This window comes from Nannospalax galili, unplaced genomic scaffold (assembly GCF_000622305.1).
Source record: "Nannospalax galili isolate Female #2095 unplaced genomic scaffold, S.galili_v1.0 scaffold100, whole genome shotgun sequence".
Taxonomy (NCBI): domain Eukaryota; kingdom Metazoa; phylum Chordata; class Mammalia; order Rodentia; family Spalacidae; genus Nannospalax; species Nannospalax galili.
The window spans coordinates 5,762,974-5,788,674 of NW_008352891.1; the positions used below are offsets into that span (position 1 = coordinate 5,762,974).

Genomic DNA, 25,701 nt, shown 5'->3' on the forward strand with positions numbered 1-25,701 from the left:
GACTCCCCTTTTCAGCAGGGGGCCTCCTGCTCTCTTCCTGGCTTACCTGGAAAGTGCCACCAAGCATGGATGCCTGACCTTATTTGGAACATGACCTTTGGCATAGTTACCTGGAGTAAAAACTACCCCCAGGTTTTTTCTATATGATAATTAGGCATTGCCTGATAGTTGGACGATAGGAGCCCACTGCCACATGTAAATAAAGCATACTATGAGCACCTATCAGCTGAGGCTTTGGCTACTGCCTCCACACTATAATTTCTCTAGTTCTCCCACTGAATAAATGGAGCTGTTTCACTGAATCTGGAGCTTTATCACTGCATTTGTTTCACTGCCCCATGAAACCAGCCTCCCGGAAGGGCTTTCTTCTGTCAGTGCTCACTGGCCGTCCAGACTCCGTTCACCGCTTCTGCTCCCCCTGCCCTCGTGGACCGGTAGCCAACGACCCGCGAAGAGAGGGAGAGACCCCCACAAGAAGAGGACATCTGATCCCCTGGAACTGGAGTTATGGATGGTTGTTAGTCACCATGTGGGTGCTTGGAATCGAACATGGGTCCTCTGCAAGAACAGCCAGTGCTCTTAATTTCTTAGCCATCTCTCCAGGCCCAGAACATTTAATTTAAAAACAAAAAAAAAACAAAGCAAAATTCCTCTAAACAATAGATATGGCTAGGTTACAGGAACGCTGAGAGAACCTGCCAGCACTCCATATTGCCTGCAGAGGTATAGGTAACCTTTTCTATGTACTAGGAAAGAACATTTTGCCTGTTGAGTACTCCCTATGTGAGCAATGTCATCATAGAGGGCTGCAGGTCTGTCTAAGGGCATGGTGCCCAGTGACAAACACAATCAGATACTATTCACAAAAACAAAGATGTAACTAGATATCTGTGTGCTCTGTGTCCAACAAAAAGGGGCTTATTTGCCAAGTATATCAATTGCATAAAGATAGCCAGTGTCATACAACCACATACATGCAAAATTTAAAAGAAGTTTACTAGTAATAAACATGATCTGAAATTAAATACAATTCAATACATTAAAAACATAACATGTGGTCACTTTGCTTTATTTACTGGTATGTATTTCTCGGTGGTGCAGATGATTTTACAGTTACCAAGTAAATTATGAACTGTTGGTGTATGTTTCTGCTAAATATATTCCCTGGTAGGAAATAGAGGAAATAAAGGCCATTCATTGTTATACAATATGGAGCAGGTTTAAAAAACAGAGGATGCCAGGATACAGGTGCACTTCTAAACACGCAGGCAACATACTCATATACATAAAATTTTTTAAAAAATTAAACAAATAAATAAATAAAACCAGAATACCAACCCTCTCTGTCTGCCTCAGAGGGTGCTAAGACAATAACATCACTGGTAGATATATATCTGCTTATGAGAATTGTAATGCATGGGGTTGGAGAAACGGCTCAATAACATCACTGGTAGATATACATCTGCTTATGAGAATTGTAATGCATGGGGTTGGAGAAATGGCTCAGCAGGTAAAGTGAGAGTTCAGATCCCCAACATTCATGTAAATGGTGGTGGGTAAATGTGGTGGGAAAGGCGGCCCATTTGTAAACTAGTGTGTAAGAGGTAGAAAGGGCATCCCTTGAGCCAGCTAGCTAGCTAGACTAGCCAAATCAGTAAGCTCTGGGTTCAACTATGGGACTATGCTTTGACATATAAGTGATCAAGGAAGACATCCAACATACACCTCTGGTATCCCCATGTATATGGACACACATGCATGTGCACCCCCATAGAGGTGGCCATTCATATACACACACGCACACCACAAACATATACAAAAAGAGAGAAAATGATAATAATTTAAAAAAAGAATTGTTATGCACTGACACAATTCCCTAATAAAGAGGCTGTGTTCCAGTCTCCTAGCCAGTACTAGATGGTACTGGACTATATCTCTCCCAGTCCCTTCTACAGTCTAACCTAACTTCATGTTTATGATAAACTTTACCTCTTTCCCAAAGGCAACTTTATAAAACTTATTTCTCAAGTATATCTAGAAAAAATAAGAAGGAACTCCTGCCTTCTGCCAAAGATGGAAACATGTTCTACTCTAAAAATGACAGAAAACTGACAAAGTATAGGGGGCAAGGGTTCTAGAGGCCTTGGCAGAACCAGAGGGAGCAAGGTGGGCCCTTCAGCTGCATGCTGTGTGCCTTCAGAGTTCCTGGCTGTGGGAGGAGAAGGACGAGCAGGATGGAAAAGCATCAGGGAGAAGCACAAGGAGACAGAGCGCAGAGAGCCCAACAGCTCCCTCGAGAATCTTCAGCAAGAGCTGGTGGGTACATGGGTGTGAAGAAATTACCACAAACCACGCAAAAAAACACCCCAAAGAGTTAGAGAAACCTTCCTGAAACTCACATAGGGAAAAACACAGTGTCTGTTTCCACCAATAAGGAAAAATTCTCCATTCACAGGACAGTGAGCTGACACCCAGGAAAATCCTTCTCGGTGCAGAATAACTGGCTTTATGGAGCATGGTGAGCCAGAGCCACCTATTAAGTTATAACATGGGATCTGAATGAATCAAGCTGTTTCCAAGAAACTTAATGAGGTCTCAGGACAAAACTCAAGGATATAAAAATGTCCAACCCGCAAACAAGGTAAAATGCAAGAGGCCTTGTAGGCAAAGCAGGGGGGAAAGCAAACCACTGAAGCTGACCCAGAACACACACAGATATCAGACAGGGACATTATACCAGTAACAGAACTGGATCCTGTATGCTTAAAAGCTATTAAAAAGCACTAAACCTGGTCAGAGAGATGACTCAGCAGTTAAATGCACTGGCTGTTCTTGGAGAGGACCCAGGTTCGAATCCCAGTACCCACACGGCAGTTAACAAATCCATAACTCCCATTCCAGGGGATCTGACACCCTCTTCTGGCCTGAATAGGCATTGCATGACATGGGTGAACTTATATATATGTGGGTATAACACTCATAAAATAAAAATAACTTTAAAAAAATCCCACTAAACCTGGGCTAAAAGTGTAGTCAGTGGGAGAGTAACTGCTCAATATGCACAAGATCCCAAGTTTGAGCCCCTGCAACACACACACACACACACACACACACACACACACACACACACACACACACACACACACACACACACACACACACACACACGACCACCACCACCTGCTAAGGCATGAAAGATATAAAACAGTTCAGGTTGGCTTGAACTTTCAGAAATGGAAACTGCAATATCTGAGATGAAAATGACAATGGATAAAGCCTTCAGTGGTTCAGACCTGGCAAAAGCTCTGTGAAGCCAGGACACAATAGTGGAAATAGAGGAAATACCAAACAACAAAAGCCATCAGTGAGCTCTGGGCAACTTCAAGCACCTTACAGATGTGCAGCCAGAGAACCAAAGGAGGAGGAAGGAGCAAGCGTGTCTGAAGAAATTATGGCCAAAATTTTCCAAGTTTAATTAAAGGCATAAACCTACAGATTCTCAACAAACTCCAAGAATAAGAAACAGGGAGACACTTCAGACTCAAGTTGCTCAAAATCAGTGAAAGAGAAAGTGTTAAGAAGAGCCGTAGAAAGAAGTATGTTAAGGAATAGACCCTGGCAGTTGTAGATTCTCCTCAGGAGCAGCACTGACTGGTTCCAAGTTGGTCACCAGCATTTGTGAGGTGACACAGATGAATTTGATACCCAGAAGGGAGATCTTTCACATCAGAAGGTAAAATAAGCATTTCTCAGACACTGAAAGCTGAAAGAATTCATTCCTGGTAGGCACATACTGCAAGAGATGTTAAAGAGTCCTGGGACACTGTGGGAACCATATGACCTCAAGTTCTTGGGACGCTTTTTCTTATCAACAACTCGTGAGAATGCACTTGGGCAACGGCATGAGGGCTTATCCCAAGAAGTCAACCTACAAAATCTGTGGCTTGTTCTAGCAAAGATGACTCTGATCCTGATGAAGACACTGACCTCTGTGGCAAGTAAACATCAGTGAGATTTTTTTTCTTTATAAAGATGGCGGCAGCAGTCCCTAAACCCAGCACCTGGGAACCAGTAGCAGGAGAATCAAGAATTCAAGTCCTAAAACAAGTTTGAGGCCATCATGAGCTGCATGAGATGCTCTCTCAAAAACCAAAAGATGTACCAGGAAGCTTATAGAAAGCTTATAGAAAGAGGAGCTTCCCAATTTCCACTGGTTAGAAATCTAAATTTTGTCCGCATTTTCTCTGGAAATGTGCTAAATTGCTACTGCTTCTGAAATAAGAGAAACTGCCTTTTCTCAAATCAGTTAAGTATCTCATAATAAAGGGCTGGCACAACTTTTTTCTTAGAAAGGAAAAATAGTGTTGACATACCTGAAGGACTCTCCTAGATACCTTCCTTTTAGTTTCTGACTATGGAGACCAGACCCATAAAGCAAGAGTTCTGAGAGCCAGCAGAAGGGAACTGAAAGGCACCAAATAACAGTGGGCCAGACCTCATAAAGGATGGAGTCAAGGAGGCAGGTCTTTAGTAGAGATAGGGCAGCCAGGGAGGAGCTGGGCAGCAGGGGCAGACCCACCCTAGAAGCACCGATCACCATCACAAATAGGGTGGCAGAAAGTTCCTGCTATGAGTTCAGGATCAGAACCAGGTGAGGTCATGTGGCCTCATGTGGCAAAAGGTTCCATTCCGAAATCAATTACACACAGTATATACAGGGCATTTTCTTCTCATGCAGGATTTTATGCCAGCTCTAAGACTAAAACCAGGGGTGAAACCGTGTCCAGTTTTACCTTCTACATCCTGAGTGCCCTGCTAGTCTCAACAGCACTTATTATACTTCCCTGGTTCACAAAGATCGCAGCGCTCATCTCTAACACACACGTGGGATTACAAACCCCACAAATAGGGAAGAATAGAAAACAGACATTTTGAAGGGCCTCACAAAGGAAGCTGTAAACATGAAGGCTGGGGACATCTGAGTGCCCCCTGGCCTGGGCTCCACAAAGTGACACTAGAAGAAGATGATCGCTCACCTAGCCAGGGTGTTGGGTGATGCTCTTTTACCACCTATAGTGCTCAAACCCAAGTTATCAAAGACCAGTGACTGCCTAAGCTGTGCAAATCTGCTAGGCAAACCTTGTAAGGCATGTTCCCAGGGCATGCAATCCAAGTCGACAGACCAGCAGTAACAGAAGAAACTGAAATCACAGCTGACCCTAAACATATTCAGTTCTGTAGCTTTAGGACAGATCTGCCTCACAGAACACAAGCAGTGTGCACTTTCAAAATACTCATGCAATAAAGAGAACTGCTTTCTAAACTTTCTCATCTGCTGATTAATAAAGTAACTTTGGACAATTCACAAAAATTTCCCAAACTGCATTTCCTACATCAGCTTACCAATGCCAAAGGCTCCCTCAAAAAGACTTTGTAAAAACAAAATTTGAGGCGGTCCCATACATCCAGAGCTGGCCTTTATTAACCTAGTAGCCTAGGATGACTATGAACTTCTGATCCTCTTACCTCTACCTCCTATCCTAAGTGCCGGTATTGCAGGTATGAGTCACTACACCCAGCTTATGTAGAACTGGGGATCAAACTCACCCAGCTTAGGTAATATTGGGGATCAAACTCAAGGTTTCCTGCATGCTAGACACCCTTCCAACTGAACAACATCCCTAGTCCTCTCCCTCAAAAGTCTTGATACTAAAACCAAACTTACTTAAGAGCATGAATCTAAATACATTCTTCCTCTTTAAAACTTCATATACAAACTTTCTACTCAGTGTGGAAAACTGTGACTGATTCTAGCTGCACATCCAGCCTGCTTGGCAAATCTCTGGAATACTCTGTCTCAGCAGTATTCAGCGTGGCCTGCAGGCCAGCCTCAGTTCACAGTGTAGTGGTCCCAGGAAAGATACATCAGAAGCTGAGTAGGCATTTGGGAGGCAATTAAATGGACAATTCATATCTATTGAAACATAAAAACACAGGGGCTTAAAGTTTGTGACTTTTTCATTTTCCTGGCAATTCATTTGAATGTTCTTTATACTTTATAGAACTTCATGATAGACTAGCAGATTAGAAAATTTTTTAAATTTTATTTATTTTATTTTAGGTGTATGAGTGTGTTGCCTGCATGTATGTTAAGTGCACCAGTGCATGCAATGCCCATGGAAGCCAGAAGAGGGTGTTGGATTCCACAGAACTGGATGGTTGTTAGCTGCCATGTATAGCAACCATGTGGGTGACGGGAATGGAACTCAGGTCCTCTGCATCTTTTGCAAGAAGAGTCAATGCTCTTAATTGCTGAGCCATCTCTCCAGCCTAATTAGAAAAAATTTTAAAACCACCATAAGTAATAGTAGACACACTGCTCTAAGCAGCCAGACTGCACTGCACACTGGGAAAGTCCTTGATGCTGGACTGGCCCTCTGGTCAGGGTATTTTGACAGCTCTGATGCAGGCCCTCATGGTGGGAACCCTAAAGGGCACCAGAACAAGGATCTACTCTAGCTAGCAGAGACCTTATGAAAAGCAAGCATCTTTGGGGGCTGGAGAGATGGCTCAGTGGTTAAGAACACTGAATGTTCTTGCAGAAGACCCAGGTTTGAATCCTAGCACCCACATGGCAGCTAACAACTGTCTGTAACTCTAGTTCCAGGGGATCCGACAGCCTCTTCTGCCCTCCAAGGCCATTCATGGCATGACACGTGTGTACTTACCTACATGCAGGCAATACATGCATATACATAAAAATATAAAAATAATAAATAAAATATTTTAAAAAAAGAAAAGTAAGCATCTTCACAGCACTCAAAAGAACTCACGAATCCTCAAGAATGTCAAGGAAATTGTAGGAAAGTTTTTTTCAGAAACATCAGATGTGAAAAAAACTGTTTTAATGAAACAGCAATTTCTCCCTAGCATTTTAGAAGAACATGGACACACTGATAGTTCTTTCTCAGGGTTTTGTTTTTTGTTTTTGTTTTGTTTTGTTTTAAGACAGGATCTCAGACTAGCCTCAATCTCTCAGTTCTGTTGTCCCAGCTCCCAAAGGCTGGGATTATAATTCTGCTCCTCAAGTTTCCTCCAGGCTACAGAGGTATATGGTAAGATGGAAAGAGACTTGACCAAGGGTCAGAAGTCTTGGTGGCCACCAGTTGTGACTCACTGTTCTTAAGTGTGCCCATAGGAAGCACCTGTGTTCCAGCAATAACCACACCTGATTCCTAGGCCTGGGGCAGATGATTGCATGGCAAAGAGGCGGGGTGCGTGGCAAAGGCTGCTAAATGACTGGCTGGAAGACAGGAAAATTATCCACGGTAATTGTAAGAAAAGCAGAAGAAAGAGGTAGAACAATCAGGAGAGCTGGAAAGATGGGTCAGAGAGATATGGTGTGAGCTGAAGACAGAAGGAGCCACAGTGTCCCACAGGTGGAAAGGCCCAGAACCAGGCTCTCTGGTGGACAGTCTAGAAAGGAATATAGACCTGCCCACACTTTGATTTTAGCCCAGTGAGACTTGTGCCAGACTTCTGAACTATCATCCAGATAATAAGAGGGTATTGTTTTAAGTCACTGAGTGTGTGGTCACTTGTTACCACAACAAAAGAACAGGTGCAGGTGGGTAGGTGTGGACTGTGTACAGAATCTGGCTGTTGAGGAAGCTCTTTGAACTTGAAGATCCCAGGCGCCCTCCTGTGGCCAGATGCCATGCAGCCAGACAAAAGCCAGACTTCTTGGCAGTGGTACTTTTTTCATTTACCTAGTACCTTCTAAAAGTCTTAATACAACAGAAGCTCTTCAACCAAATGAAGCCAGGGAAAGTCAGTTTTGTTCAATCTGCTCCCAATGGACCATTGGTCCTTCTACAGCTGCTTCCCAGTTCAAATACCACAGTTACCTCCCCTCACACGCAACAGCCCCACCAGAGTCTGACTCCACACAGCTCAGCCCCTGGCTAAAGTGGACATGTGGTATCCATGAAGAAGCAGCCACACCACAGAAACTCAGAGAGGATGAAGGACTCTTGGGCCCTTTCTCTCCATGCTGCCCCTGTGCTGGGATGAAAAAGGAGCCTGAATATCATTCTCTTCTGTGTGAGGTGACTGAGGGCCTGTCAAACGGCAGGTAGGGAGGTGCCAGGGAGACCCAGGACATGGCCCACATCTACCACCTTTATTTTACCAGATATACCCAACAAAAACATATCATAAAATCCAATATTTTTAGTTCAAACAGGGTTTCCCCCTTTCCTTTATAAAGCTTTTTTGTATGTAAGCTAAATCAGTAAGTGTCTACTGAAAAGAAACTGTTCCATGTTAGCAGCTGAGTGCGGAAGCCCCTGGTGTTTTTCTGAGAGGATCAGCCTATCTCAGAGGCTCCACCCTAAGCCCCTCTTACCTTGTCACAGAAGACTTTTATCTGGCAGTAGGCCCGGTGCACAGGCTTGTTGCTGCGGTTGTTGTAGCTGTAGGTGTCGATTTGGATGTTAAGAGGCAACCCCTTCACACCCTTCTGAGAAGAAAAATCGGTGCTTAAGCAGTTCACAGAGATAAACACCTGTGAAGGGAAAAGAATGTTCTATAAGCAGCAGCTCCCATAGCCTCAACAAGACCTATGAAAATGTTAACAGTGAGGGAGCTCAGCTTCTGGCAGGAAAAGGGCCCTTAGAGGCAGCAGAGGGTGTATGTAGAAAGCACTTCTGAACACAGGCGTGGGGAACAAGCAGGGAGTTGGGACCTCTGTTCATTCCTTCTAGGATAGCTCCAGTATCAGCCAGGACCAGCAGAAGAATGAGGCTGCTGGTGTCATTTCTGATGCCACTTGCTGGTGTTGCTGTGGGCTGTCCTTCCTCAGCTGAGGAGCTGCTCAGTATACTCCTAGAACCCACCTGTACCTTCTGTGTCACCTCTCAGGAGAACCTGCAGCAGTCTGTGTCCTAATACATCGAGACTTAACAAAAGCTCGGTTCCACTAATCTGTAACTTCTGACTATAAAATTCTAGAAAATTCACTTGCAACACCTGCTTGTTCAGATCAAAACGTCTTTCTTTCCTCTTTTCTTGTGATCTTTTGGTAATAGAATCATATTGGGCCAAGTCCTCAGAGCATAATTTAAAATATCACTGATTTTCAAGTATCTCCTTTCAGGGAGCATTCCATAATTTAAATATAATTTTAATTTACATGCCTGGGTAGAAGCTAAAAGCGGCAGTTTTTCACATGCTGAGAACTTAATTATCACAATAGTCTACAGAGTGGTCACAAAACACTGAGCAATACATTCCTCATTTTAGGAGACTGCACAGAGACATAGTTGAAACATCTTAGGAGAAGTCAGGAAGACATTATGTTGGGGAGGGGAGAGTGTCATATACAGGAGAGAAAAGGAAAAGTTATATGAGCAATGGAGCCGGTTTGTGAGACAGTTACAAAGCACTCTAAAGAGCAACAGACAGCCCTTGAGGTTGCCAACCTGTAGTTTCACAAGTCTGGTATCTTTTACCACTGACCCACACAGACCCATTTTTAAAGACTATGTCACCAAGTCTAATGGGGTCAGCTTCCATGCCCTTGAGCCAAGAGTCAACTAGCAGAGAAGCTTCCATCTGGAATTCTGTTTTTCAAGGAGGAAGTCAGAAGAAGGCATACCTAGTCCCACCTTCCTAAACTGTATTCCCAGTTAATTATGACCTGTTCATCTTCCAGTAAGTGTTCTCAAAGGTTAAAACAAATGGGGGTACATAATTCCTGTGGTACTGCAAGCTGTTACTCAGTGGAGCTCTGCATAGTTAGTGAGTATGCTCCATTTTCCCCCTTTCAGGGTTCTAGGTCTTAACCTGTACATGATCATCATTTCCTAAGCCACTGGCTTTAGAAATTATTTCTGATGCATGAACACCACAGAGTGGATAGTATTGGACACACAGCCTTAAAACCAAACAAAATAAAACAGAATGGACCCCGGAAACAGGCACATTTCAGAGATGCAAGACCCATAAGCCATACTATCAAGATTCCTTCCAATACCGTGACCACGGCCAGTCAAGGGTAGGTTACCACAAGCAGCACTGGGTGTCCCTGGCTGAACTAAGACACAGACAGGGATGACTTTAGGTTATAAATAGGCAGGTGTTGGGGGCGGGTGCACTATAAGAACATTAAATGAAAAAGAAGAGAATAAAGAAGAGAAGGTGGAGAGAAAGAAAAATTAGAATCCCAGTAACAAAGAACACTTCTAGATGGTATTCAAGGTGTGGCTAGAGAGTTTTTACTCTCACTCTATTCTTTCTAAACAGGAAAAGACCAAAGATCCAAAAAAGATTGGGAACATGTCTAATCAGATTTGAAAACCACCTCTCATCTTGTCCCTTTACCAACCTTCCCCCAGATCTTCTCACTGTCCTTGGCCACTGCTGAGTTGATGTCAGTCCGATCTCACTGTTGACCTTGCAAGCTCCTTAATTGGTCTGATGAGGGCCACCCCACAGCTCTGTGCTGCCTGTCCAGGTCTGCAAGGGTCCAGCTGGATTCCACGCTCCACACAAAGCTCCTGCCTCTCTATGTGGGCTTCTTTAGTGTGCTGGACCACTCTACAGAGCCATCATTGTATCCAGAAGAGGGCACTGTTCTCCTTCCACAGCTCCCTCCAATAGCTCCCTCGGAGCTACTGAAGCTCTCCAGGCTGTACCAGATGGAAAGCCAAGGAACTGGAGTTCGTGGCAGGACTTTCCTACCATTTCAGAGTGACATCTTTTTTCCAAATTGATCTGTTCTTGCAGACTTCATCCCTGGCTATGGTTCTCCAACTATCTGGTTGTCCCTTTCTCTTGACCATCCACACTCTGCCACTATGATATCTTGCTTTGAAATTTTTTCTATTAATTTCTAGTAAAGAAGCAAAATCGCTTGACTTAAAAATAAATGTGTGTGTGCGCGCGCGTGCGTGCGCGTGCAGGTCTAAGGAGAACCTCAGGTGTCATCCTTAGAAACTCTATCCAGGTCCTTCAAAACTGGGTCTCTCATTGGCCTAGAGCTCACCAAATAGGCTAGACTGGCTAGCCAGCAAGCCCCAGACATTCATGTCTCTGCCTCCTTGGCAGTAGGATTACAAGGGTAGACCACTCACCCAGCTTTCTACATGGATGCTGGGATCAAGCTCAGTCCTCATGCTTGTAAAGCACACACTTTACTGTATCATTTCCTCAGCTTCTGCTTTTATTTTTGTAAGGACTTAAGTCCAGATATATGGTGGAAAGAGGCACACAGGGCTTTCAAACTGCTTTATAGAAAAATCTGTGCTTTGACTTGATGTCTTTTCTTATATATTTAAAAAAACATTTCATATGCAATCCATAAATCTATAAATGAGAGGTAGTAAAGAGTCTATGGAACACACTTAGTTAAGAAAAAGGAAAGTGGGGCCAGGGACATGGCTTAGCAGGTAAAGGTGCCACCAAGTCTAACCATCTAGGTTCAATCCTCAGAATCCACATGGTGGAAGTAAAGAACTGACTTTCAAAAGTTGTCCTCTGACCGCCTGACACATGTATGCATGTACACAACACACAAATTAATAATTGTAAAAAATAATTAAAAGGGAGCTGGAGATAGCTCAGTGGTTAAGAGCACTGGCTGCTCTTGCAGACGACCTGGGTTTGATTCCCAGCACCTACACGGTGGCTAACAACCATTGGCAACTCCAGTTCCAGTTCCAGTTGCCCTCTTCTGGCCTTTGCAGGCACTGCATGCACAGGTGCACTTACGTATATGCAGGCAAAACACTCATACACATAAACAAAATAATAAAAAAAAAGTTGAAAGGAAAAAGAAACAAGAGTAATAAGAAAAAAAACAAAAGGGGAAAAAGGAAGGCAGTATATGTAAACAATGTAAGTTACTAAGCCACTCCACATTTCATCTGACAACCAAATGGAAGATCTACACTTCTCTCTGTCATCTTGGGCCATGTAGCACAATTCCTAACTCAGCAACAGCTGCCTGGGAAAGTTACGCTTTAGCTCACCAATTCCAGGAAGTCTGTGACCCAAAGTGTCATTCCATTGACAAGAGGATTTCATGGTAATCCAACCCAAACCTGACCTCCCCTTGCTTCCCAGCTTCAAGTTTCTATTCAAAACAGAAATAAACAGGGGCCAGATCCCAGGATCAGCAAAGACACAGAGCCTTGGGGAAGACCCTGCATCATAGTATTGCTTACACTCGCACCTAGATGTGCTTGCTTCCTATTTATAAAAATTCTTTCCAAACTTAGATCTCTAAAGTTATCAAAAGAAGTTTACAGTGGTCCTAACTCAGCATTTAAAAAAATGCCTCCTTGTTTAGTTAAATATACAAACATACCAGTACGTAGGGACAAGGTGGGAAATAGAAGCACACTACTCCATGAAGAGCAATAGTCTGAAGACTCCAAAAGAAAAGCCTCATATAGTAGGATCATGAAAAGAACATGCAGGACCAAGGGGCATCCTCAACCAAAGAGTGTCAGTGCTGGATTTAGGCCTTCACTAAAAGCCAGCAAAGGTAGCAAGAAGCCCCTTTGTGTTTGCTAGCAGGATAGAAGGTACTCAACAGAGGTAGCTTTGATCTGAAAATTAAAGAAATTAAGTTTGCCTCCAGCTCTCTCCATAACTAGTGCTGCCATAGTGCCACATTCCTCACCTGTCACATGACCAGGCAAGATAGAGGCTCTCCAAATCACTTCCAACTCCAGACCCCTGTGACATTCTGTTCACAATAAAAGAGGATGAACCCTAAACTTCACTGCCTTACTGGAGATAAATTTTTAAAGAAAATACATTTACCAGTGTACTTTCTATGAATCTTGTTACTTTAAAGGTACCATGAGGGGCTGGAAAAATAGCTTAGTAGTTAAGTCCTTGCTGTTCAACCATCAGGATGGGAGTTTGGATACCAGCACCCATATCAGGTGGATCACAAATATCTGTAACTCTAGCTCAAGGGATCCAATGCCCTCTTCTGGCCTCCACAGGCACTTGCACTCATGTGTACATACCCACACACAGACAGATGCACACAGATACACAAACATAAATAAAATCTTTAAAAAACAAAACAAAAAACAAAATCCCTTATAGATAAAGGTATTATATACTCTCACACAACATGGCCTGGAAACTTAGTAGACATGTTGATTTCTTGCCCACACTCCTACTCCCCAAGAAGCACTCCAGGGGATTCACCACATGAAAAAGCCCTAGGAGCTCATCTCTTAAACGGTGGTTCACACCACAGGTCAGGCTGGAATCCCTGGTGTCCTGAGACCTATGGAACTGAACACATGGCAAAGGACTGGGATAGTTCAGCCTGGGTGGGTCCCACACCAGGATGTCTTCTTGGTGTCCCCAGATATTCATCTGATCAGCCAGGAAGAAAACCATCCTGTGAGGGATTGATCTACACAATGGCATACTTCATAGTACATGAAAGGTCTCATTTGACTCCAAAAGTCTGAGAATCAAACCTATCCTAATACATGATTTCTTTCCTTTAAAGAGTCTAGATCCTCTTACATGCATTTATTTACCTCACCAGTTTATTTTATTTTATATGTATGTGGGTATTGCATACATGTATGTAAGATCCCCCATATTGTGCAATGCCTGCAAAGGAAAGAAGAGTGTGTTAGATCCCCTGGAACTAGAGTTACAGACAGTTGTTAGTCGCCATGTGGGTGCTAAGATTCAAACCTGGGTCTTCTGCAAGAGCAGCCAATGCTCTTAACCTCTGAGCCATCTCTCTAGCCCCCTTACCAGGTTTAAAAAATTTCTTTTAAGTTTTTATAGCAATACAGTCCCCTCAAATATGAATACTCACTTATCAATAGAAATATAGAGACTGCAGCATTCTGTTCAATCTTGATATTCAATAAGGTCATATCAATCCTCAGATACTCAAAGTTGATAAAATATTGACCAGAAAAGGACATGTAAAGGCCTATAAAACTCTGCCCCATTTTTATTATTTATGCTATACTTGATTTCCTTAGGGATTTATATTTCTGTGTAAACCTGCAAGCTCAGGCAAAGGTTTCAGCTGATTCTGAACTGCAGTACAAGGCATAATTTGTGGTGCCCTTCTCAGTACACGGGACCCCTTGAGGAGATCATACCTCGGTCACTTCTGCTCCTGCCACCTGAAACATGGTGCATATACTTAGCACTTTTTTTTGGTCTTTTTGAGATGGGGTCTCCTGTAGCTCCAGCTGCCTGGAACTCACTCTGTAGACCAGGCTGGCCTTGAACTCACAGAGGCTCCACCTGCCTCTGCCTCCCAAGTGCTGGGATTAAAGGTGTGTGCCACCACACCTGGCAAGCACATATGTTTTTAGTAAGAGAGAAAACTACAGTGAGTAGAGCAGATATTTAAGACGCTTTTCATGCACTTATATAAACCACGGGCTGACCAGCTTTTTCTATAAAGGGCCCAATGATAACTATTTTGTTTTGTTTTTGAATCAGGGTTTCCCTGTAGCCCCAGCTGGCCTGAAACTCACTGTAGATCAGGCTGGCCTCAATCTCAAAGAGATCCACCTGCCTCTACCTCCCAAGTGCTGGGATTAACGGCACACACCATCACACCTGGCAATATAACTATTTTAACAAGTGGGTCACATGCAACTACTTGTCTCTGCAGTAGCAGTGTAAAAGCAGCCATAGTAAGTGAATGAAGAGCTGTGATGGTGTTTCAATAAAGTTTTATTTATATGATCAGGCAGTTCAGCTGGCCTGGACCAAGAGCCGTGGTTGGATGCCCATGGATCTAAACCATTCTCTGAAGTTCCCTGGACACTGATTTATCCTTCCATCATCACAGCATGGGCAAGAGTATTTTCATGGCTAACATTTCTGCTTTTTATAAGCTGTCCAGCCTGGATTTCTTGCTGACACAGCACTAAGCCCTGGGGTGAAGTTGAGAAAGATCAATTTCTGGCAGTCTCTGCACTTAGGAAAGTGGGACTGTAGTCAGCTAGAACTGGAGCTCCCCTCTGAATCCTATGGAAAAACAAGATGGGCCATCCTTATAGCTTTAAACCTTAAGACTTGGTTCTATCCCCTCAATGAACAAGAGAATGGTCCAACATAATTAAATCTGTATGAAATAAATGTTTAGAGCTTTCTTACCAGGCAAATCCCTTCTACTGATATGAATACAGGAAAAATCCCAGTATCCTACAGAGAATATCAGAAGGGTAAAGAGTGAGAAGGTGGTTACCTGCCCTGCTCCTCCTCTGTAACACCCGTGGGTGCACGTGAGCATGCAGATTGCATGTACACAGCACTTCAAGTCTACTGCTGAAGTCTGCAAACAGGCTGATTGATACACAACCTTCTTTAGAGTGTGAAAAGATCTCTACTTCCTTGCTACTTATTTTGAGGAAAAACATGATATTCAAATAATTAGAACAATAATCTCAAAAGATTAATTTTAAAAGATTAATGTTCCCACTCAAAATTGGTGCGACAGAATAAAAGATTATAAATAAACGGACTACAAAAATCAACTACTGAACAGGCCAAAGATTCTCTGCAAGATTCCTTTTAAATATTCAGCCTATTTTTCTAAGGACAGATAATTCCTCATTCTTGGTTGAGAATTCATGTACTCAGGATATTTCAGAAGATTTCATTTTGTTTGCAAACTGCAATTTGAAAATGCAAATAAACTAAATCAGGCGATGTACATCACGTTATCAGAGGACTGACTTGTGGAAATTTTCATTCCACTTGGTTTCATGTACAGAAGCAGTGGATCCTGAACTTTTGTGCATGGTTCTCCCAGAGGTATCATGGCAAACCTCATGATGCCTACACACAGCTGGCTGTTCCTCCCTCCCCTCCCCTGGCCATCTTCAGAGGAAAAGGAGGAGCAGGGGAGACAGAAGGAAGCAGTATGTTTAGAAATGACCACCCAAGGGCCATGTCCCAGGAAGCAAAGTAGAGGGGACTAAAAAAGAAGTTTATGAACAGCTGGGCATGGTGGCGCACACCTTTATCCTAGCACTCGGGAGGCAGAGGCAGGTGGATCACTGTGAGTTCGAGGCTAACCTGGTCTATATAGCAAGTTCCAGGCCAGCTGGGGATACAGGGAGACTCTGTCTCAAAAATACCAAAAAACAAAACAAAACAAAACAAAAAAACAACAAAGTTTATGAACCTCTGACTCATTTACTGTTCTGAGAGATCATCTTCCTTTTTTATTTAGCCACAAACTGAGCACAATTCCAGTAAAACCAGCTGACAGTCTAAAGAGAATAGTCAGATATATGAACTTTAATAAGCACATGTAATCTATAGGGGGCACTGCAGGAATTCTTTCTATACATTTAATTCATGGAAAAGAACATTAGCAAAACACCTAGAATCCAAGGGCTGGGACACAGCTCAGAGGTGCGGCCTTGCCTAGCAAGTCCAGGGTCCTGAGTCTTAAGAAACAAAACACCTGGAACTCATCAGTCAAAAGTTACAAAACCTACAAGGAATTGCCAGAAGCTAAATGGTGATATTAATTAATGTTAAGTTCACTATCTCAAGGTATTTCCATGAATTAGCAAAAAGGCTGCTCCTTAAAAAAATGACGACAATGATGGGTAGTACCAGTACCAGAAGGACCCTGACACCTAAACTGATACCATCTTAGTCTTTTCCACTGAGAGATTTAGGTAGAAAGTTGCATGCTGCTGTAAGTTTCTGTTCATAGAGGTTGAAAATAATTTCTTTATGGCTTTTATAACATGGTTTGCTCTAATGATAAGAGTAAAAAAAATCTTTAAAACATGAACGTTTAGACTCACTCAACAATAGGAATCACAATTATGAGGACTTGGATGTACTTTTCTTTTTAAAGGATTAAGAGTTCACTTCAAAGGATCTAATTCCCAAACAGAAACACATTCTACTGAAAGAGTGAGCACCAGGCCCCAGGGCTCATCCCTGGGTGGGTGGGGAACACCATTGGCCCACAACAGCTCTCCACAGTCTGTACAAGGGATCCAAACCCTCAAGCCTTCAAAACCCAACTCCAAACCGCCATTCTAGGTTCATCCTTTAGAGATATTTTTATACTCTGGGACTCTTATTTCCTCTGTGTGTTTTTTTTTTTTTTTTTTTTTTTTTTTACAATAATTTATTTTGTGTGTGCAGGCAGGAAGACAATTTTTGAGAGCCAGTTCTATCCTACCATGCGAGTCCTACGGATTGAATTTATGTCATCAAGCTTAGTGGCAAGTGCCTTTATACACTGAGCCATCTCACTGGCCCTGGCCCTGAATTTTAAAATTCCCTTCACTCCACGCTCTACTGACATTTTCCATATCAACAAAGACCCAGCATCAGCTAATGCCTTTTCTGAGGAGTGCACACAAATAAAATTTGACGCTCTCTGCTGTTACCCTCAGCACTCTGCTCATAAGCCTATCTTACCACTCATTAGCTGTGCTAAGTGGTTTGTCCCTCACCAAGGACTAATGAGGCCAGACCATGAGCATCCTTAGGGAAAGAGCGACTTGTCTAAGGTCAAGGTTATCACCTAGGTCAAGGGCATGCTCCTCTGCTTCACTCAGTCACATTTTAGTAAGTCCCTAAGTCTTTTGTGGGGAAGGGCTGGAATATTTTGAAATTTTCCTCCAGTGTTTAGTATACATTGTGTGCTATCTATTACTAAATGTTCCTGAAAGAAATACTGGTAATGAGGGATGGACAAACCATGAGTATACAGAAACTACAAATTAGGGCTGGAGAGATGTTTAAGACTGAGCACTGCAGAGGACCCTGCTTCAGTTCCCAGCACCCATGTCACATGTCTCACAACCACCTATAACTCCAGCTCCCAGGGGATCGGACACCCAGCCTTGGGAGACATCTGCACTCATGTGCATATACCCAAACTCTCTCACACATACACATAATTAAAAATAATAAAAATAAATCTGAAAAAATCTGATATATTACGTCAAATCCTCACAAACCTTTAACTATAAAGGCACCCCCACATAAATAAACAAAAGCAAACACTCAAGGAAAAAGAGATACTACAAAGTTGCACCAACTAGCTTTTTCTTTCTCCAGTCCTGACCAGAAGGCTCTCTGGCCAATAAGATGACAGCAAACAGGGCAAGAAGATGAGAGACCGAGACTTTTAAAATTAACAAATACTAGTATTACTGCTAAACCAAACTTCCTTCCCTCCTTCCCTCCCTCCCTCCCTCCCTTCCTTCCTTCCCCCTTTCCAACCTCCTCTCCTCTCCTTTCTCCCTTCTCCCTTCCCTTCCCTTCCCTTCTTTCCTTTTTTTGAGTCAGTTCTCACTGTGGCCCCAGCTGCCTTGAACTTAACAATCCTGCCTCTGCCTCCTAATTAATAATTTGTTCTTGCTTGAAACCCTTCCCATAGCTTACTACTGCCCATATAACAAAGACTATAAGAAGACATTCAACATGCTGTACCTGCTTACTCCACCTTTCCAGCCATATTTTTTTTTACCACTCAGAGCAGTACCTTCCAAATGTGAATAATACATGTGTCCTTTTTAAAAGGCAGAAACTACTTAACCTCTAAAAATGCATCAAGATCCCAGTTTGAGCAATACTACACTATGGAAACAATTAAAACTGTCCTCACAGTGCCATAGGCCTCACGTGGGCTTTTATCTGTCCTACTAGCCCAACACCTCTGCACAAACAGTGGCAACGTAGCTTCCTGTGACATGGGACTGTGCGGCTCCCGGATATGCTTCTGATTTTAACAAGTCTTATAACCGGACTGAAAAGCCAATATGAAAATCTTTTAAGAATCCAGGCATGGTAGTACATGCCTACAATCCCAGCTCTCAGGAGGCTGAGGCAGCATTGTCACAAATTCAAGATAAGCCTGGGCTACACAGCAAGTTCAAGGACAGCTTGGGCAATATGATATTGTTTCCAGTACTAGAGATTAAGCCCAGGCCTCATGCATACTAGGAAAGCATACCACTGAGCTATATTCCCGGGACTCTTGTTAAAAACAACAACAACAACAACAACAACAACAACAACAACATACTCAAAGCATCAATCTCAAGACCCCAAGGGTTAGAGATGAGCTCTATGCCTCATTTTGTTTTGTTTAAAGATTTTTGAGACAAGGTCTCATGTTACCCAGGCTGGCTTTGAACTCAGTAGTAGAGCCAAAGCTGATCTCGAATTCTGGATCTGCCTGCCTTTACATCTTGAGAGCTGCTATAACAGGCATATGCCAGCACACCTGGTAAGAGACAGGCTCATTTATAGGGTGAAGTCCAAGCTCCTCACTGAGCAGAGGGAGTATTCCTGGGGGCCACAATTCTTGCCTCCAATCTTCAGTTCCATATAATACATATGGCATCTCAGGCTCTGACAAAGGGCTAGCTCTCGCAACCCTTTAGGAACCCCTCAGGTGTCACCGCGGAACCTGCTCTGGCTCTCTCGTTCCCAGTCAGGTTCTGTCCCCTGTTCTCTAGTATGATACTTACTAGAGCAACAATCCTCCGTGCATTTTGTGAGAGCTGGGCCATATGTCACCCACTTCTGCACTCTCAGAGGACAAGGGCAGTGCCTGGCTGAGAAATATACATGTAAGGAATGAAATGGCCCCCAATTCCCAAACTCTTAACCAAAAAAAAACTAGATGCTTCCAAGATATTTGCACTGCATTTATTCTATTCTTAAAATATATCCAGTTCTTTGGCCCTTGAGACAACCTATGAGATTGGAACCATCCTGGACCCATTTTATAGATGAAGAAAACAAGATATAAAGACCAGATAGCTTGTTGCCCTTGTTCACATGTTATTCATGGTCACCTCTCTCCTCTCCTCTCCACTCAGACCTGAACTCCTAGGACTCAGGCTTGTCCAATCCATGGTCCACGGGCCTCATGTGTCCCAGGATAGCTACAAACATATTAGCAGATGACAAGGACAAAATGCAGTGTCAAAAGAGTAGACACCCTGTAGGCCATCTTGGTAGAATCCAGCATGCCAAGCAGCTATGTAGCTCAGGCGGACTTCACACTCACCATCTTCCACCTCCTATGTGCTGGGATGACAGGAGTGCACTGCCATACCTGACTCTAAGAACTTTAAAAAATATATATACTGGATATTAAATATTTTTGAATGAATAATTTGAAATCGATTATACATAGACCTCAGAAATCACTTTGGAAAAGATTTATTTAAAGGCTCACTGAGATCTACAAGGTAAGTGCTAGGGGACAGATGACTCTGTCATGGACTCTGACAGTTTCCTCTTTCTTTTTTCTTTTTTTGGTCTTTTTGAGACAGGGTCTCCCTGTAGCCCCAGCTGGCCTAGAACTCGCTATGTAGACAGACTGGCCTTGAACTCACAGAGATCTGCCGCCTCTGCTTCCTGAGTGCTGGGATTAAAGGTATGTGCTGCCACACCCAGTGACAGTTTCCTCTTGTTAGAAGACTTCTATACTTTCTGCAGTGACAAGGAACTTGTCAAGAGACCAAAAGCACCTAACAATTTTTTAATGTGCTCTCAAATGCCCGCGCACGCGCGTGTCTGTCTGTGTCTGTGTGTGTGTGTGTGTGTGTGTGTGTGTGTGAGTGTGTTGCATAGGTGTACATGCAGATGCATTCACCTGTGCATATGGAGACCAGAGGTCAATATTGTGTGTTTTCCTCTACTGCTCTCCACCCTACTTTTAAGAGAGAGTCTTTCACTGAATCTGGAGCTCACTGACTGACTACAGTGGCTATTTAGTAAGTCCCCAAGATCCACTTGTCTCCATATCTGCAGTGCTGCAACTGCCATGCCTCAGTTTTCACATAGGTTCTGGGGATGGAACTCAGGTACTCATGCTTGCATAGCAAGTGCTTTAACCAGAGTCATTTTTCCAGCCCCAGCTTTTACTTAATAATTAAGGACATGTTACCTGGTCTTTGTAGCTTCACATTGCAGTTATGGAGGGGTAAAGACTACAACTCTCCTAGCCTCCAGTATGATCCTGGCATGGCAGAACACATGTCTGCCCCCCCACACACACACACCATGTCATGTCTGGGCCCCAGTCTGTCAGGCCCTTCTTCAGATTGGGGTGTTTCAGATGCCTCTTTTCCACCTAAATGCCCACTCAGGAGGTAAAAAAAAAAAAAGGGGGGGGGACTAATCAAAATGTTTCACAAAAATATTCAGCGGTGAAGAATGCTTATTTTTTCCCTGGAACTGCCAAGAACATGTTTCTAACCTCATGGATGTGTGTCATCCTATAGTGAATACAATTGCCTCAAGACAGTCTTCCCTGGAGAATCACTTTCAGGCCCCTCCCACTACGGCTCAACTGACAGGCTCAGATTGTGAAGCCAGCCCTTTGCAATATGGCATCTCAAGCCAGTTCTTTTGTTTAGTAGCAATGCATTGATGATGCACACAGAATTCCCTGGAAAGATGTTAGAAATGAATCACACTGGTTGAGAAAACTTCAAGGGCGGATGGCCTTTTGCTCTTGTACTTTGGATTGACTTGTGGATATGGCTTGGTTTCAGAGCTGAGAGCTGTTTGTTTACTTGTGTCAGTATAAATAATTGTCATATGTTTTTAGGATGTAGTTATAAAGTTCAATAAAACTCTAACTGCCTGATAAACATCATAAGAAAAGCTCTGATGGGGAGTAAAGGAAAAAGAAAGTGGGGTGATTTAACTAGGAAAGATGCTTCTGGAAGCTGGTGACTGAAAACAGCTTGACTGACCCTTGAGTCCACCCTTCCTATGACTGTCTCTCTACCCACAGCCCCTGGGCCTCACCATCACTTCACTAGAGACAGAGGAGGCCAAGGTATGGCTGAGGCTCAGCCTCAGAAGACACCAATGGAAAAAGACAGAAAAAAGATGACAAAGCCCCAGCAGGACCCAGTTCTCCAGACTCCAATCTTAACCCCTTTCCTGGAATCCACACTGCCCAGGAAAAGGCAGCTGTGGAAAACTGGAGAAGTAGGAAAGCAAGGGGAAAATGGTCACCCAGATGGCTGAGCAGGTCACCTTGACATGAGGCATGAAGTTAAAGGTCCTTGCTTCACACCAAACATCTGGTCTGTGCCAAACTTCCTACTTGCTGCAAGTAAGTCATGGGAATTAGCTGAGGGCCACCTGGCCCCATGAGACACAGATGCAGCCATCTTGGATATAGTTCCATTGGCCCTGGGAACCTTTATCACTTTAACTCATTTTTATATTACTTAGTAAAATTGAGACATAACTAGAAGGTCCTTTCTAGAATGTAATCCATCTACTAAAATGAAAGTAGAAACTGTAGGATAAATTTGAATTTAATTCTCCAAATCACTATAAAGACAGCCCTAAGACTCTTCATAGGCAAAATTTCCTGACAGCTAAAAACACCAATAATGTTTTTTCTTCTCCCCAGTAGCACTAATTAAAGAGAATAAAATCACCATTAAAAAATACCCTTCAAGCTGGGTATGGTGGTGCATGCCTTTAATCCGAGCACTCAGGAGGCAGAGGCAGGTGGATCTCTGAGTTCCAGGCCAGCTGGAGCTACAGGGAGACTCTGTCTCTAAAAGACCAAAAAACAAAACCCAAAAACCTCACAAAACCCTTCAATGAGGTTAAGAACAGTGAACTGAAGCTAATAGGGAAGGAGGGGTTTTAAATTAACAAATCAAGATCCATTTCCTGGTCGAGGTCTAATTAGCAGGGAATATTTACTGGGCTTTATTCAGAACAAACAAACCCGACTCTCTCAGCTCTGTGCTGCCTCTCTGGTCCTATTAGCCCACTCCACATGCAGTTAATGAATGTGTGGAGCTGAGAAGGTATGGGGACTGACTCATCTGCTCAGCAGCCAGCCAGTTCCACTACTGAGCAGCAGGTAATCCCAGCGTCACACCTGCTGGCTGCTGAGGGGAGGTGGCTGCGAAGTCCTATTCCACTACAAGATGCTGTCACCATGAACTCCTCAGAGGCTTCACAGGGCGGGTGCAGTGAGCATTTCTGTTATTTCTCAGACTATCAAATGACCATCAGAAGAAAAGAGACCGAATGGGCAGGAAGGGGTGGGGCAGGCAGGGACGTGGGAGGAGAAAAGTACTGACTCGCAGTCTTCCCACGGCCCGCCAGGGGTGTTCCTTGAAGGGAAAACAAGCACCGAGTCAGCACCTGCTGTTGCCACAGCCCGCTTCCCACACCACCCACACGGTGTCTCAGTTTCTGTGCCATGCAGGGAGCCAGGGGAAAAGTCACCAAGACAAGGAGAGTCAGGACACAGAGGAGAAAACAGAGGGACTTACATGCTCCCCTTCCTATACACAAGACCTGGTGAACCTAAGGACACTTGGCAGCTACTGTGACTTGGCACTTGGTGTCCCAAATAAGCAGAATGTGTGCTCTGAAATATGCAGAACTGGATGGGGGTGTGACTGAAAGGCAAATACAGACCACATTCCACTATCACCCTACAGAACAGGACAGGTGAGCGAGCACATGGGTCATAAAGTAAAGGACACCTGGCAGGCAAGCTGACTGCCAACCAAAAGTTCTAGATGGACTAAAGTCAAAAGGCTAAAGACAAAGTCTGTGGATTAATGTGGAGATGTCCATGTATTAACAAAAGGCCTGGGAGACCTGCGGGTGCAGGGCTGCTATTTATAAGAAACCTAGACTCCAAGGTCCCAAGTGCCTCCAAATCTCTTCTCTGTCAGACTCAAAGCTTTCTGTGTTAGTTTAAAAGTAGTAGACCTAAAAATAAAATAAGGTAAATAAGTACAAGTAGCAAACCTTATTGAAATCCACAGATAGGATTTCCAGGAAGGACCTTGAGGAGGGTTAAGATGACAAGCCATCAAATAGGAATGTTCTATAGAGGGGCTTATTGTTTCTAAGAGTGGTAGAGTGGAGGGAGGGTAAAAATCTGCCCCCCTCAAAGAAAATATCTAACTCAAGTAACCACACAAATGATAGCTGAACAGACTTGAGTGCTTGAAACCCGTTTCACAAGATGCAAGTTTCACCACCAAACTGAGGCTTTCTTCATCTGCCAAGTACCTCCACAGCAGTCAGAGACACCTTACTCCGGCCCTTACCCTCAGGCATGTACTGAATAAATGCTCACTATTGTTACCAAAGTTCCACCATGATTCAATGTATTCTATTTTACACCTGGATGGAACTTCTTGCTTAGACACTGCAGAGTACACACCTTGAAATGCTGTTGAGGCAAAGTCCATAAGACCTAGTTTTAAAAAAAGGCTCAAAGAGAAACTCTTCTTGTACTCAAACCCAGAACAGCTGCTTCAAAGAGAAATTCCAATTGCCAAGAATTGATTCTGTATCAGCTAATTAAAGGCATCCTCCACAAATTTCCAAACTAGAAAATGATCTTGTTATTTCCAATACAGAGCAACTCTTAAAAACTCACTCTATAAAGACATATTACTCTCTCTAGTAGAACATATTTTACTTTAATAATAAATATGTATTTTTATGTTTGTCTATCTATTTTATGTTTGTGGGGTGGGTGGGTTTAGGTGTATGCACCCAGAGGTTAAAGGAAAATGTTGCATGTCCTGTTCTATCACTCTCTGCCTTCTTCCCTTAAGACAGGGTCTCACATAGAACCTGGAGCTGGGCTAGCAACCAGCAAGCCCCAGCAATCCTCCTGTCTTTACACCCCAAAATCCCTGGGGTTACAGATGTACACACCACACCTGCCTCTTTTGGTGAATGCTTGGGAATTCAGTTTCTCATGCTTGCACATCAATTACTTTACCCACAGAGCCATCTCCTCAACCCCACATAGGTACACAAGAGAAAATCCTTCAAGTCAAATAACATCAGTGCAGGTGGCTTCCTTGGGGTCCACGGCTAGGAGCCTATAACCCAGAACAATCTGCTTGGCTTTGTGCTGCCTAGATTCTGAAAGTCTCTTTTGCTTTAATTTCTTAGATTTACTTATTTACATGTGTGTGGTAAAGTGGAGGAGAACTCGAGGTGTGGGTCTGGGGGATCCAACTCAGACTAGCAAGCTTGGCAGCAAGAGCCTTTACCAGCAGAGCTCCTGGCCATCTTGCTGGCCTATATTTTTTATTTTAAAAGTGACACTGATTCCTGACTTCTTTCTCCATTTAAGCTAACAAGTGTACACTTTAGGTTTAAGCTTGCTGCCTTCATTTAATTGCAATTACAATATTTGACTCACTTCTCTCTTCCCTCCACCCTCCCATTCACGCTGGAAATTTGAAGTTGTGAAACAAACCAAACCTGTCACTGCTTAATGCAACCAAACATGGCAACACCTTATTTTAATGGCACCCTTGATTGATGCTTCACTAGAATGGAATCCCTTTAAATACAAGCAATATGTTCAGTCCAAACAAATTAAAAAATCATTCTCACAATGAATTTCAAATATTATGCTTAGACAAAAGAACAAACTATCATTTAACTCATTAACCTTGCCATCCCACAAGTACACACAAAACATCCTAAATTCAAGTTACTAGAGTGGTCACACCCCTTTGCTAGACAGGGACATAAAGGGAAAGAAGCCATTCTACCTAAACACAAGCACCCTGTGGTAAAGCTGGTAGGACCTCAAGTAAGGTGCCAAATTGTTTTAATCCTCTTTCTTTCCTAAACAGGTGCCTTTCCACAAGTGAG

General features: G+C 43.3%; 1 protein-coding gene across 1 annotated transcript in view; it reads right to left on the reverse strand.

The window, feature by feature from the left end:
* Positions 1 to 25,701, reverse strand: part of Grhl1 (grainyhead like transcription factor 1) — a 67,467-nt gene that overhangs the window by 22,106 nt on the left and 19,660 nt on the right. The window contains exon 9 of the mRNA XM_008850124.2: positions 8,408 to 8,566. Coding sequence (XP_008848346.1) covers positions 8,408 to 8,566 — 159 coding nt within the window. The remainder of the gene's footprint in view (positions 1 to 8,407; positions 8,567 to 25,701) is intronic.